Source organism: Pempheris klunzingeri, chromosome 1 (genome assembly GCF_042242105.1).
Source record: "Pempheris klunzingeri isolate RE-2024b chromosome 1, fPemKlu1.hap1, whole genome shotgun sequence".
Lineage (NCBI taxonomy): Eukaryota > Metazoa > Chordata > Actinopteri > Acropomatiformes > Pempheridae > Pempheris > Pempheris klunzingeri.
This window is the reverse complement of record NC_092012.1, coordinates 18,510,454-18,524,219: the sequence shown is the minus strand read 5'-3', so window position 1 is coordinate 18,524,219 and position 13,766 is coordinate 18,510,454. Positions and strand designations below refer to the sequence as shown.

Here is a 13,766-nt window from a genome sequence, read left to right as displayed (position 1 = left end):
TTTGTGGTAACTGCTCAGAAAGCATGAAGCTTATTTTGAAACAAGTTGTGAAATCACAAGGAAAAAGCTGAATTATTGTGTAAGAGCTGAAGTGGAAAGAGGCTGTGCACCAACACTGCTGCCATACAGAATGTCTGCCTTGTTCCTCTGCCATTCATAACTATAAAATGTATCCATGCTAGTACCCATATGTCCTAACCAGTATTGAATTACTCCTATTATTTACTTTTTCCTATACGCTATTATAAGCACTAGCTCTATCAGAGGATGAGAGTAAAAAAGAACACTCAAGGACTCCACTGTGTTGCATTTTTGCAGTACTAATAGTTTGCTCTAGAATTCCCATTTTGTGCAACATTATACCTTAACTCTACTACATTTCAGAGGGAACTATTGTCCTTTCCGCTTTACTGCATTCATCCTACTCGTGTACCTACTGGTTACTTTGCAGACAAAGGTTGTACTCACAAAACATAGTGTATGTTACGTTTGTAGAATATGATGCATTGTGACACTGCTGAGGCTCTGAATAATTAACCAAGTAGTCTTTGTGCTCTGCTAATCTTAGTGGAATAAGCAAAACATCCAGTAACAATATCTGTGTGTGTGTGTGTGTGTGTGTGTGTGTGTGTGCGCTGTAGCTGAAAGTCTGTGCTGAAATCTCAGAATGCGTCTTTGACTCGGAGAATGATTATAAAAATGTGAGTGTAAATAATGTTCATTATTTATGTGTCTAGACCCAGCGTTCAACAGCTGCCGTGACCCGGGAACTCCGGCCTATGGCATCCCAATCATGGCCCAGGGCTTTCAGGTAAGGACTGTGTCGGTTGATGCTATATCATAAAACTGAAATATACAAATGAAGTGAAAAGAAAAGACAGGCATTTTATATTTTAAGAAGAAAACGATTAATCAAAATAGAAACTTGCACAGCTTTGTGCGTAAACAGGTTAAGTTTCACTGTTAAATTAAAATCTAAACTTGACAAGGAGCCTCGGACAGGATGTTAAAAAAAAAAGCAGTATGTGAGAACTTTTAGTGGATCGTGTCAGAAAACAGCAGCAGTTTTTCACCACAAATGATGCACTGACAAAAGGAGCTGCAATTATGCAAGCAGGATAACTGAATGCATCTGAGATACAATGTGCCTACGGTCTGCAGAATTCCTCAGGTGGAAAAAACAAGAGCCAATCAAGCAGTTCACACACAGGTAAAAAAAAGTAAAGGCCTGGTCAAAAGCGGCGCCCAGGTTTCTAATGTCAGACTTTTTTAAGATGAGAAGCAATATTTTCTTTTGATTTCAGGGGAGGCTGTCTAGAGCACAGATAAGAACCTGTTGATGGGGTGTATTGATCACACAATCCTTTATGGAATTTAAGCAAACATGCAAATCCTTCAATTTGTGGGGATATAATTGGATGTTATCCACATTATCTCCCCTGACATCATTATATAGAGAGAGAGGGGTTAGCACCCCCATTACGCAGGACTGACAATATCACATCTGCTAAAATGATAAAAGCAGGAATCTGTTGTTGTGCCTTGATTTCTTTTAAAGGTTTAGCAGTGAGTTAACATATGTATATATATTTATTTTAACAATACATTTTAACTATAGGGTTAACAGTGGATGAAGTGGATGAATGAACTTTCTATAATGCTTTTACATCGTGTAGGTTGGCAGTAAGATTTCCTTCAAGTGCCGTAAGAACTACCATATCCTTGGTTCTACTACAAGAACGTGCCTAGAAAACTTAACCTGGAGTGGAACTCAGCCTGAGTGCATAGGTAAGGAACAACTATTATTATATAATATATTATTATAACTAAACTGTTTTTACCAATAGGTTTTTTTTTTTAGGTTTTATGGAGAAGAATGCAATGTTAGTGGTAACAGTTTCTTTCTCCTCCCCATCACTCAGCCCATTCTTGCAGACAGCCAGAGACCCCCAGTAATGTGGACGTGCGATCCATGGACCTGCCTACTTTGGGATATACACTGATCTACACCTGTCAAGATGGCTTCTATCTGGCAGGTGGATCAGAGCACAGAACCTGCAAAAGTGATGGGAGATGGTCGGGCAAACCCCCGCTCTGTAAAGGTATTCACATGCTATCTTGAAAATACGCGACTTGTATAAAATAGGCTGATGTTGGCCTGCAATCTAAACTGGATGTCATAATCCCCTATGGCTTAAGATAAATACAGATTACCCACCTGATATTGTTGCTATGCTCTCATAAATTAGCCTCAGGCGTACGATGAGTGCTCGGGTGGTGTTTTATGTTTTTTAAACACATCCTCGTGGCTCTATCTCTCAAAGACAAGGATCGGATGGCTGTGATAATGCTGTGATGTATAACAGCAAAACACAGGAAATAGACTGGCAGTAGTTTTTTTTTTTTGCATTTTGGTTCCTTTTCCTCTGCGGAACCCCAGAAGTGACGAACGTCAATGTAATGAGTAATCAGATTATAATTTTCATCAAGAATAAAAACTAGAATATAATATCTTCTCTGTTGCACATTAGATCTGTCACGTGTTCCCAACCCTATCTATATCAAATGTATTTTCAAAAAGCTTATCCGCAAAATGAGCTGAGCTCAACTTAATTATATTTTATATTTCAGTTGGAATAAAAGTCAATCCCAAAGCCAGTGGAGAGTCAGATGTCCAGAAGAACAAGATTCGAGGTATGTCGAATAAACACACACGTACATGGTAGTACTGAAACCATAGATGAAGTGTTTATATTGCAGTGACACATTTCCATGGTAGAAAATGTTGTTCATCAGAGTTATTTGTCTGGACAAGCCGTCTTGTTTAAAATGGATTGGACAAAGACTCAAGCGAATTAAATAAATCAGTGAAAATATTCAGGTGCAATACCATGTAATACCTTGCAAGTTTGAAGTAGGATTTTATAATCAATATATACATTTAGAGGAAGCCCACGAAGAACGACTAACACTAGAGAAAAAGTCCTAATTGTGCATTTATTGCAAGAATACTGAAGCTGCTGAGTTTATGTGTGTGGGATTCAGCCAAGCACAGACAGCAGTTGATTATGAAGCAACCAGAGGTAGATATGTTTGTCTGTTTCTTGGTAAACACCAAATAGTCCTAATCCTGACCCTTTTTTTTACTATTTCATCATTTCTGTTCATTACTTTTAACTTGTGGCTGAGAAAAGCTGCACAGGTTGGGTGACAAGCAATGTGACATTCAGACAATCACATGGTATTACTGCTCACACTCACAGGCAGATTGGGCGATTGTTAGTGGTAGTGTTTTAAGAAGCCGTTTTAATCTTTTGATTAAAGTCAAATGAGCTTTATATTTCTACTGTTTTTTCTTTCTGTGTCTCCGTTGCAGTTCCAGTGGACGTGTTCTCTCCAAACTCTGAGTGGAGCGGTTTTTATGAGTATCTAGGCAAGAGACAGGCCACCACATTTACAGTTACCGGCTTCAACGCCACCAGCAGTAGAGTCAACGTTACACTTCTGGAGACCAGCGGAGTGTCAATAAGACTGTCAGGTAAGACACGAAGAAAACATCGATATCATTAAGAGTCACTTAAATGATTTTCTTAATCTGGTTAACTTCACCTGCTATTATGTTATTTCATGCTTTCAGAGCTTGAAACCAGGATACATAAAACTGATCCAAAAAAACAGTTTCTTTAATCTGTTTAATTAGTTTGTAGATTAGATTCTATCAAGAAAGCCTGACAGTGTGGGTGTATGAAGTCATAAAATCTACGTGAAATAGAGAAATACCTTGCCCCAATGACCCTGAACAGGAGAAGGTTTAGATATAGAGTGGATGGAAAATACTTTATTCCATATAGCACCAAACTGAAAACATAATGATTCCGTCTAACTGCAAAGGAGTAATTTTCTATTGCCAGTGAGGTAAAAAGAGCAGTCACATTCCAGAAGTTAAAGATTTTCAGACTTAAAAATGCAGCCTAAATAACATGAGTGGAAGTACCACTGCAGGTGTAAATACACAGCAAGCTAATAAAGACCCAGCTTTCATTCACACTCATTAGCAAGGCATCCCTGATATTTATGTAGAAATTGCTGTGATTGCGTGATGGGCACCTAAGTACTTTTCAATTTTTTATAAACATTCAGTCTGCAAGACAGAAAAAGAATGTTTTTGTGCAAGAGCTGTAGAGCATACAGAGAAGAGAAGCTGGTCTTTAATACATTAGTTAAGATAACATGCAGGTGTGGGAATTATGAGCCGACTGGCTCGTTGTGTGCGGGTGCCCCTTTTTAACCCTTTATAGGGCACTCATTGAAATACTTAGAAATTCAAAATTTCAACCCTAGACCATTACTGGTGGTCATTACAAGACTTTTTTTCTTTTGTGAGTTTTCAAAAACATTTTTAATGTTATGGTGAAAATCAAGGTCAGTGAAGTTACCATATATGGTTTCTTGCCAGTCTGTCACGTAGCCTGATTGTTGCTGATTGGCTTGGAGAAATCTCGTAGCTCTACTGCATCATGGTGAGGCAAGGGGCGGCGTTTTGAACTCCCACTTAAGTTACCAAATATGGTCCCTTGCCTGATAAAGGGTTAAACAATGTGTGTGCAGCATCACCGCACCAGGAGTGGCCAAATTATTACCTGAGCAACACAAGTTCCCACAGCAGTGCCCACAATGTATTTTTCATTGATATGTCCTATAGATACATGGAGTACATTGCATGAAAATAGCTGGAAGGATTTCAAAACAGGTCTGTTTTGCAAGCGTGTTTCCAAACATCTGCACTTCTCACTGGAGTGAGAACCATCAAATTATCAGTGTTTAAGCATTTGAGGAAAAGTGTCTGACTCTCCCACTGACACTCGTGTGTTTTTGACATTTCACTATATTTGAGTAGTTCAACTCGTTTCCGATGTAATGAAAGATTTTCTGCAGGTGAGAGACAAGGGCTAATGTATAAAATAGTTTCATTTTGAATGTGTGATATTTCTTTCTCATGGACTTGTCATATCGAACAGCAACAATTTCTATGTTGGCACCATAGTTAACCAAGTAGAGACATGTAGCTGAAGGGTAAATGTCACTTTTTCCCCAGTAATGTGTCAGGTGCTTGGTGAGGGAAATAGAGTATGATAATTCAAAATGTCAAGGTGTCTCCTTTTCTCTGTTTGTCAGTCAACCTGTCTGTCTGTTTGCCTACCACCCTGTCTGTCTGTCTGTCTTTCTGTTTGTCGACCTGCCATGGTACTTTTGCCTCAATGTCTTTCTTTTTTCCTGCCTAATGCCGACACAAAGTAGAAGTTAAGTCAGTGTTATTTAAATTGCACCAGGTTCAGGCACTAACCGAATCCACTGTACCAACACAACAATCTCTCTGTGTACATATCCATCCCATTCAGGTACCTATAAGTCAGAGGAAAACCAGCTGCTGTTGAAGGTCTACCAGGTGAAGGGGCCCACGGAGCATTACCTCAGCAAGTTCAAAAACGACAACTGGGCTATGGATGGATATGTAAGACAAACGTCCTCTGATTTTTCTATACTAGACTCAGTGTCACAATATTAATGGGACAACACAATCGTAATAACAGGATATGAACAAATCATTAATGCCAATAAATGATAATTCTGAATTACTGCCTCTGTTACACTAATGTTGTACCATTAAGACCACATTACTCACCCCACGCCTACTCTGCTGCTGAGGTCTTGCGAGAGAGGTATATTGAAATTCCAGACAAATCCTCAGTCACATTATGCAAAACAGATTTTGAAACACAATGAACTCTAATTAACATCTTTTCAGAGGAGAGGAATGATGTGGTTTACCAAGAAGCTTTTGTTTTCATAACAAAGGTGTAAGAAACAAATTATCCTATAAAATTATCATCATTAGCTGAAGTTGCTTAAAGTTATCCGAATCCAGAAATCCCACTACATATCTATGCATTTGTTACTGGATATGCAATACAGTCGGAATGAAGGTGCTGTCACCTTTTTCAAAAGGAGGACCTTTTACTTTTATCAGTCTGAACGTAGTGTTAATTGTCTTGTGAAGTGTTATGGACTACATACTTAGGGTTGTACAAAATGAAGACATCCAATAATTGAGTATTTACAAAGTTAGCCATTATAAAGACTGGAGGTTTATCTCCAACATGTCATATCTAATTGCCATCTGTCATCTGGATTGATCTCGTCTGCCTGCTGCACTCAGCAGGACGGCATTTAAAGCAACTCTGCCCAATATTATTTTTCATATACCATTATACTGTAGAAAAATGGAAACGTGGCATCTGTGACTTCACCCACCAAGACATTTTTGGAGAAAGTTTTCCGTTTTTATGTAGCATCGATACAACTCTTATGCCTGTATTGTGAATGTGAATCACAGCCAGAAGACGGTTTGCCTTGCTTAGCATAATAGTAGCATGGCTTTTAGTTTAAGATTAAAATCAAGTCTTCCCACTTCTTAAAGCTCTCTAATTTAGATGTTTAGATCTTATATTCAATCAATATTTGAAAAGTGTAAAAGCAACAATTTGTGGTTGTACAAACAATTACATGCTGCAACCGTGTCTTGGCGGGGGGGGACCCTGTACTCTATTCGCTATAGTGCGTTCCATTTATGTGTGTGAAATTCGACCAGTATTTATAGTCTAAAAAAAAATCCATCAGTGCATCCTGCAGAGACTCTAAGTGGCCAGTAAATACCTCCAGCTTGTTACTCCTCATATAACCACATATCTGGAGCTCAGATTTTGATGAATTACTGCACATATTCATAATTTATATCTCATGTGGATAAATTGTATTTTCTTTCATAGCTGTTTACTTCGTTGATATGAATATTGAATGCTACGTGTGTCTAGAAATAAAGAGAAAGAGGAAAAAAAAAAAAAAATAGACAGTCAGCTTCGTGGGGTTCCATGTTTTGTGTAGACTTTTTAACTTAGTGCAATGTGATATTTGAGGTTGGGGCTTCTGGAGATCATGTCTACAGCAGGGGAATGGATTAAAAATCTGAGACACATAGACAGCCAATTTATCATGTTGTGAATGACAGAAAGAGCGAGGGAGGAGATGAGTCAAGCTAAAAATGGCCAAGTTGCGATTCCCGAGAAACAATCTTTTTACAGTTAGAAGATGAAATTTCGTCTACTTGTGGGTAAAACATGGCTGCTTCAATCTCCAAACAAGAGATGGTGGCGAGGGGAGGAGAAGGAGGTGGAGACAGGAGAGAAACCAGAGTACAGGATGTGGATAACGCTGATGAGGAGAGAGGATGAAATCTTGCACTCACTTAGGATGCAGCATTTAGTCCAGAAATTACACACTGGTTTAGTGAGCTTACCAAATGAATGCATTTAGTGTGATAGAACTGATAAAAGTGATAGTGAATGATTTTTTTGATTATAGAAAAATCACAGTTCCTTAAAAAAAAGGAAGTCATTCCCTGACTACAAAGTGTAGATCAATGTAATAGACTTACTTTAATCCTCGAGGATGACAACATCAAGCTGACTACTTTTAGCTCGATGTTGTCATCCATCTGCAACTATACAGGAAGGTAATTATATATTCACCTGTCTGTTCTTAAAGTATTTTCACTCTATAGCCACACCTGTCTCATACGTCCAATTTTTGAAAGCCACTTTTTGACACTTTGATCAGAATTCTGCACTGTTTCACAGCGAAAGAAGAAACACCTCATTAGAAACTTGCTGTGGTTTTGGTTGACAGAGTTGAAGATCATCTCTGATCTCAGTGTCAAACTGGCTCTTGTTTCTACAGCACCTTGTACCTCCATCACATAATCCTATAATGATGAAAAAATATATAGTATCTCCAACTGCACTGTGCAAAGTGCTCATATTAAACTGTATTTCTTTTTCAGGTTACTGCAGAATCAGACCAGAAGACTTTCGTCTACCAGGGGCATATTCACAGTAAAGATTTTGGCAAGTTCCATCTGACGAGGCAAGGTAGGTCTGTCTGTAACATCAGCATAGATAACAACCACAACAAACAATACAGCCTTGATCTTCCTAGAAAACAATGTCAGACTGAAAGTGGAACATTGTGGAAACACTAAAATATTCAGTCAAATTGAAGAAATATTACTGAAATGTTTTTGTTGTAGTGTGAAATAAATGTCATTTCTGACTGAGTAAACACAAGAAGCAATAAACATCTGGAATACAGCCTAATAATGCGAGAAGCATCTATTAAACATGCACAAAAGGGGTGTTTGCGTGTTATGTGTTCATGCATATGTGGGTTTATGTGTGCCTATATCCCCAGGCCCTGTAACCATGGCAATGGACCCATCCAACCCCTACACAAACAGCAGCTCTGTGGCAGCAGCCATCTTAGTTCCTTTCTTTGCCCTCATCCTGTCTGGATTTGCCTTCTACCTCTACAAGCACAGGTAAGCGTTATACTCAGTGTAAATCCATCAGAGAAAAACAGACAACCAGCAGAGTAGAATATTAAACAGGTATTTGCCTTCTGGCTTTGCCTGCTATCGCTGTAGAAATGGTCGGTTTCATGCCCTCAGTCAAAAGTAATGTAAAAGCAAATCATCGAGTTTAGTAAAATGAAAACATATTAGCTCCAGATTTTTTTGTAATTCTGCACACATGAACAGCATCTTGAAATATAAGAAAATTTCCACCTTGAATCATATCCTTGCGCAGACATAACTTCATTAGGTTCAGAGCATTTGAAAGGTTTAATTCTTTTTTCAGCCCACCGCTATTCCCTAATTTGCTTTGTCTAGTTCAGTAAAATCTGTCTTTTGGTCGCATTGCATTGTGGTCTCTTAAGGCTCCTGTTGATGAAGTCTCATGACTCCATACCCTATTTACAATCTTTGGAGCAGAAGCATTTTATCAACTTAATTAACCTTGGTAAGTCATCCTGCATGTTCAGGATTAAGGTTAAGAGATGCAGAGCTCCTGTGTCTGGTTAGGAGTTAATGGCAGGTGGCAGCTGAATTGAAAAACAGTAAATGTTATTAAGGATGAGGATTTAAATGATTTTGTCTGGAGTGTGATTGCTTAATTGCCAAACTCCATAAATAAGTTCTTATTGTTCATTTGCAACTAATTGGCAACAGAATATGCGCCTATAACATAGGTCCTTTAAAAATAAGATGGCATTTATTGGACATTTTAAAGCATTAGTTAAAAGAAAACCCATACTTTTACTTTACTAAGTGTCCTTAACTTACTACATAACTCCTCAGTCCTACTTACAGCCCAAATCCTAAGGGTGATTCTGTGATGCTTCATGAATACGAACACTGATGCACAGTAACAGAACTGCTGTAGCGACACTTGAAGTATCTTGAAGTGGCAGGGTTATGTGGGTTTTTTGTTTATCCTCAAGGAGAAGAAAAATAAACCACAAATGCAAACTACATGTAGGAATATCTGCTTTTAAAAAGTAAACAGATTTTAGGGTGGATATTTTCTTGTACTAAAAGAATGTGTTTCAGTGCGCTGAGGACATTTGTTATACACCGAATGAAAACAAACTATTGTTGTCTTACAGAATAGTGTAAAGCTTTTGTTTGCCCAAAACTTCTGCCTTTGTAAATCACAACTAAATTCATTGCACTAAACTCTGAAACTCTCCCTGTGATTATTCCACCTACCATTACTAATTATTGTTATTTTGTAGTTTTCTATAGGGCTCCTGTGTCTGTACTGTTATCTTCAGTTTAGTGTCGTACAGTAAAATGTTTTGCCTTTATTCTTAAAAATAAACCTTAGAAAATGTAGTTTGTAGTTTGCTTGACTGGATGGACACTTCACATTAAGACTGCATTGACATGACAAAAAGTTATATTATACATCCTACAAGCAATCATGGATGACATTATTGTTGAGCATCACTCAATAATCTAATCTAATACAAATTGTATACTGAATTGAATTTGGATGCATATGAGATGAAAATAAGTACGAGTATTACAAAATACACACAGTGATTCACTTGTGGCCTTCCAAATTGGCAGACCACCAGCCTTTGTGCCTTTGCCAACCTTGCACCAACATCACAATAAGAATCCATGTAAGAGATTATTGTGTAAAGCTTCTGTTCCGGACTGAGTAGAGGAAATGGCTGTTCGATACATTCTGCTTTCCTAAAACGCTATTGAAATGTATTGAATGGACTTTAAAAAAGTATAGCTCTAAAACTCCAAGCGCAGAATGAAGGTTAAATCTGATTCACCTTACATATTAATTATTGTTCCCAGAAAGTTCAAAAAAGACTTGAAATACTTAAAGATGCCAGATAATTCAGAACTACATTTAGGGTAATCAATACTTCCTTTTTAAGACTTGTGTGAAATTCTACATTTAAGTGATGTTGTAACTTCTGCACTTCATCACTCAAAGTTTTACAAAGTCATCTCACTAATCAAACAATATTTATTCTTACATGTTAACCTGTTGGCTTGTCATTTGTGTTCTATCTGCCCTAAAACATGTGGTGTCCTGACCTATTAATGTTATTGAGGCAACACCTACTATATGTGTGGGTGGCAGTGTGGAAGGTAGCAGTGTGCTAGTTGATGTATATTAAAGCTGATGGTTGTACGCAGGACATTGTCTGCTGACACAGATGACAATGAGAGACCAAAAGACACCTGGGGGCCTGGCGGCAGGTAAGACTGGCACCTGTCATTCACCTGGTTTCAAACAGCAACCAGACCTCCGCCCGCCGCCACATCCTCCGTCAAACTCGTCATCCCTTGTTTTTAGTTTTTAGGTTTTTCTTCATGCTGTTTAGTAAGGCTGCACAATTGAACAAAATGTGAAATTCCAATTTCCTGACTGAACTGAATTATGTGTTTTGTCTGACACTATATTGCATTACTGGGAAAAAAATGTATAAGTAATATGAATATTAATTCAGAGGGAAAAGAGGCTCCTCAGATCGGCTGAAAGGACGTGTCCTCAGAAAAAAAAAAAGATGATTTTAACTCTTTAAAAGCAATGCAGCCCTACTGTGTCAAAGCAGCAGTCATTTAAAGCTACACGAAGGGCTTTTATTTTGTCTTTGCTCTCATTGTCATCTCTCTGTCAGCATGATGTCATCAAGAACAAACACAGTATTTGACCTACTAAAAACACAATGAATACACAACTAATATGTGTACTTCTGTATGATGTTGCTTTTATTCAAACGTTTCCACTGCTAGCTGTGACTTTTATTACTTTCATCTTGACATAACAGTAGGTGTGTGGTAAAGGTACCTCGTAACTTTGCTAATGCAATGCCAAGCCTAGCATAATGGCAAGCCAACAGAAGTAGAAATGATTTCCTCACATAATGATGTAATAGTTTAAATGAGAAACTAAAAGCAGGGTGTAAGTGTGCACACTGCAGTTTCCTCCTGCTTCGGCCCATGTGTCTGTACAGTATCTATCTAATACTGTCAAAGCAATTATGTGTGCTGTTTTTCATTCTACCAATAAAATTAAACTATTGCACCTACAGCGGCAACCAGAAACTAGTGCAGTGATTTGAACTACTGCCACGCAGGGAGGTCTGCGGTGTGTGTTGGTGTGTGTGCAGTTTTGTAAAGTAATGGGTTGAGCATGTAGGGTAGGCTTAGTGGCTCCCCAGGGTTGGATTTTTACCAGTGAGCACACACACACACACAAACGTACATACACCCTTAATGAGGTCAGAGTCAAACAGCATTTCAGCTGCAGCACTCCTCCCTGCTAATAGTTCCACAGGGTTCCGGAGTAAGTGATTATATCTAACTGGATTAGAGGACCTGATTATCCAAAAATGTAATCTGCGACAAACAGACAAATTAGGAGGGGGTAGTCATATTTCATCGTGCATCCGACTGAACCCAAGCAGTAAATTTTTTAAAATCCTCATTCAAGCAAATTGAGTAATAATATATACTTTTGAACTAAAACAACTGGGTAACATTCACAGGATGATGGCAGGTTGCATGCACACAGACACAACTGCATTAGAGCAGCAGATGGGCACTGGGCAGCTGAACCACTGAAGCAGGCAGTTTATACGGTTCACGTTCTCGCTCCTGCCGTTTTTTTTAACAAGGGACCTGTTTTTACTAAATTTGTGGCTTTTATCTCAGTGGTAAAGCTGCCAACTAACATGTCTAACAAGACAGGTAAACAGGCAGGGAAGGGTATTTTAGGTTTAATTTTGAATTGACACTGGCTGTTGAATTAGTTGTAGAACTAAATGAGACAAAGATAAATACAGCCAATAGTCAGTTAATTGTTAATCGATACGCCTACAATTATGTACAGGTTTCTCTTATGCATGAGCACTTGGCCATTCTGCTATTCAGTAATTCTTGAATTCATACATCCTTCATTTCCCTGAACACCTGTTCAGGGAAAGTGCTGCTATCCTGCAGTCAGCTGAAATCTTTTCACTTCAAGCTCCATCAGGGAATTTTTGAACAGTGGCAAAAAGGCTCCAAAACAAACTCATAGACACAGAGCTACATGAGCATCTTATTAGATTCATTTTTCTGGCCACCTGACAAATGTAATCTGATATTCCCCTTGGCTCTGGTTTGATTCACCAACTTCAGAGAAAATATCTTTAGCTGTGTAATGCTCAACTTTTTTTTTTAACAGCCACTGATTGACTGATTCACTTGGGCTCAGTGCCATTTTGTGCTGGGCAAGTAGCATACACCTGGCAGTCTATGTGCTGAAAAACACAAACCACTGAGCTGCAAAAAGCCTCAGACTTATGTGTTAATTCGTACTGGGCTCAGCACTACCAGTGGCAAATTTTACATGACACTGAATCAATTAGAAATATCACTTCAGGCTATGCTGTAGTTAGTCTGATAATCAAAACCATCATGTTGATTTTTGTGTCACTGGTGATAGTTAATAGATATTGTATATGAAATCAAGGACATAATCAAAGTTCAGCAACTTCATCTCACTGTCCTCAAATGTCTATGAGTTTGTGGTTTACTTGCAACTACAGTTGATGTTTCAGAGGCCTGCTTCCTTTTGGCTGTGCTTTTTCTTTTTTTCCAACGTAATTTGGCAAAGAAATCTCATTGAATCAACTATATTCCATAAACACCATTATTTTCTTCTCATTTTGTTTTTCAGGACACGCCCCAAGGTCCAGTTCAATGGCTATGTTGGCCATGAGAGCTCCAATGGCCAGGCATCATTTGAAAACCCAATGTACGACACCAACATGAAGCCTACTGAGGCTAAGGCAGTTCGATTTGATACCACACTCAATACAGTCTGCACTGTGGTATAGTCCAACAAACCTGCCACTACCTATACAGTGGTTCAGTCCAGCCTCTCTGTTGCAGTCTGCGGGGTGGTTTAACCAAACAGCGAAGAAAGAACAAACTTATGATTTGGATTCGTCACCATGAGCAGTCTGTGTTGGCAGCATGCTGGCCCCCTATGTCAGCATAATCTACACAGTAATGCAGCCATGCTCCACCTCCCACCTGAGCAATGGTACCACTTCTCCCTATAGTCTGAAAGAACGTAATAAGTTGGAATCAGTGAGCAAGGGAGTAGACAATGACGTCATCAAATAACATAAAATTTGTTGTTCAGGAGATAATTGCTGGAACCCGAATTCCCAAGCACTGTTGTTATTCAGACATCAAGGAATCAAACACAGGAAGACGGTACAAGTAACTGAACTTCTTCCAAGAGTGACAACCTCTTTGAACAGAGCTTGTCCAGTGCCCCAATCTTCGATCC

The 13,766-nt window shown here is 38.6% G+C and overlaps 1 protein-coding gene across 1 annotated transcript in view; it reads left to right on the top strand.

Moving 5' to 3' along the window:
- csmd1a (CUB and Sushi multiple domains 1a) overlaps positions 1-13,305 on the top strand; it is a 313,136-nt gene extending 299,831 nt beyond the window's left edge. The window contains exons 67-76 of the mRNA XM_070832290.1: positions 738-811; positions 1,677-1,788; positions 1,923-2,102; positions 2,632-2,694; positions 3,377-3,538; positions 5,400-5,512; positions 7,898-7,985; positions 8,305-8,431; positions 10,616-10,678; positions 13,146-13,305. Of these exons, the coding sequence (XP_070688391.1) occupies positions 738-811; positions 1,677-1,788; positions 1,923-2,102; positions 2,632-2,694; positions 3,377-3,538; positions 5,400-5,512; positions 7,898-7,985; positions 8,305-8,431; positions 10,616-10,678; positions 13,146-13,305 (1,142 nt within the window). The remainder of the gene's footprint in view (positions 1-737; positions 812-1,676; positions 1,789-1,922; positions 2,103-2,631; positions 2,695-3,376; positions 3,539-5,399; positions 5,513-7,897; positions 7,986-8,304; positions 8,432-10,615; positions 10,679-13,145) is intronic.
- The last annotated feature ends 461 nt before the right edge of the window (positions 13,306-13,766 follow it).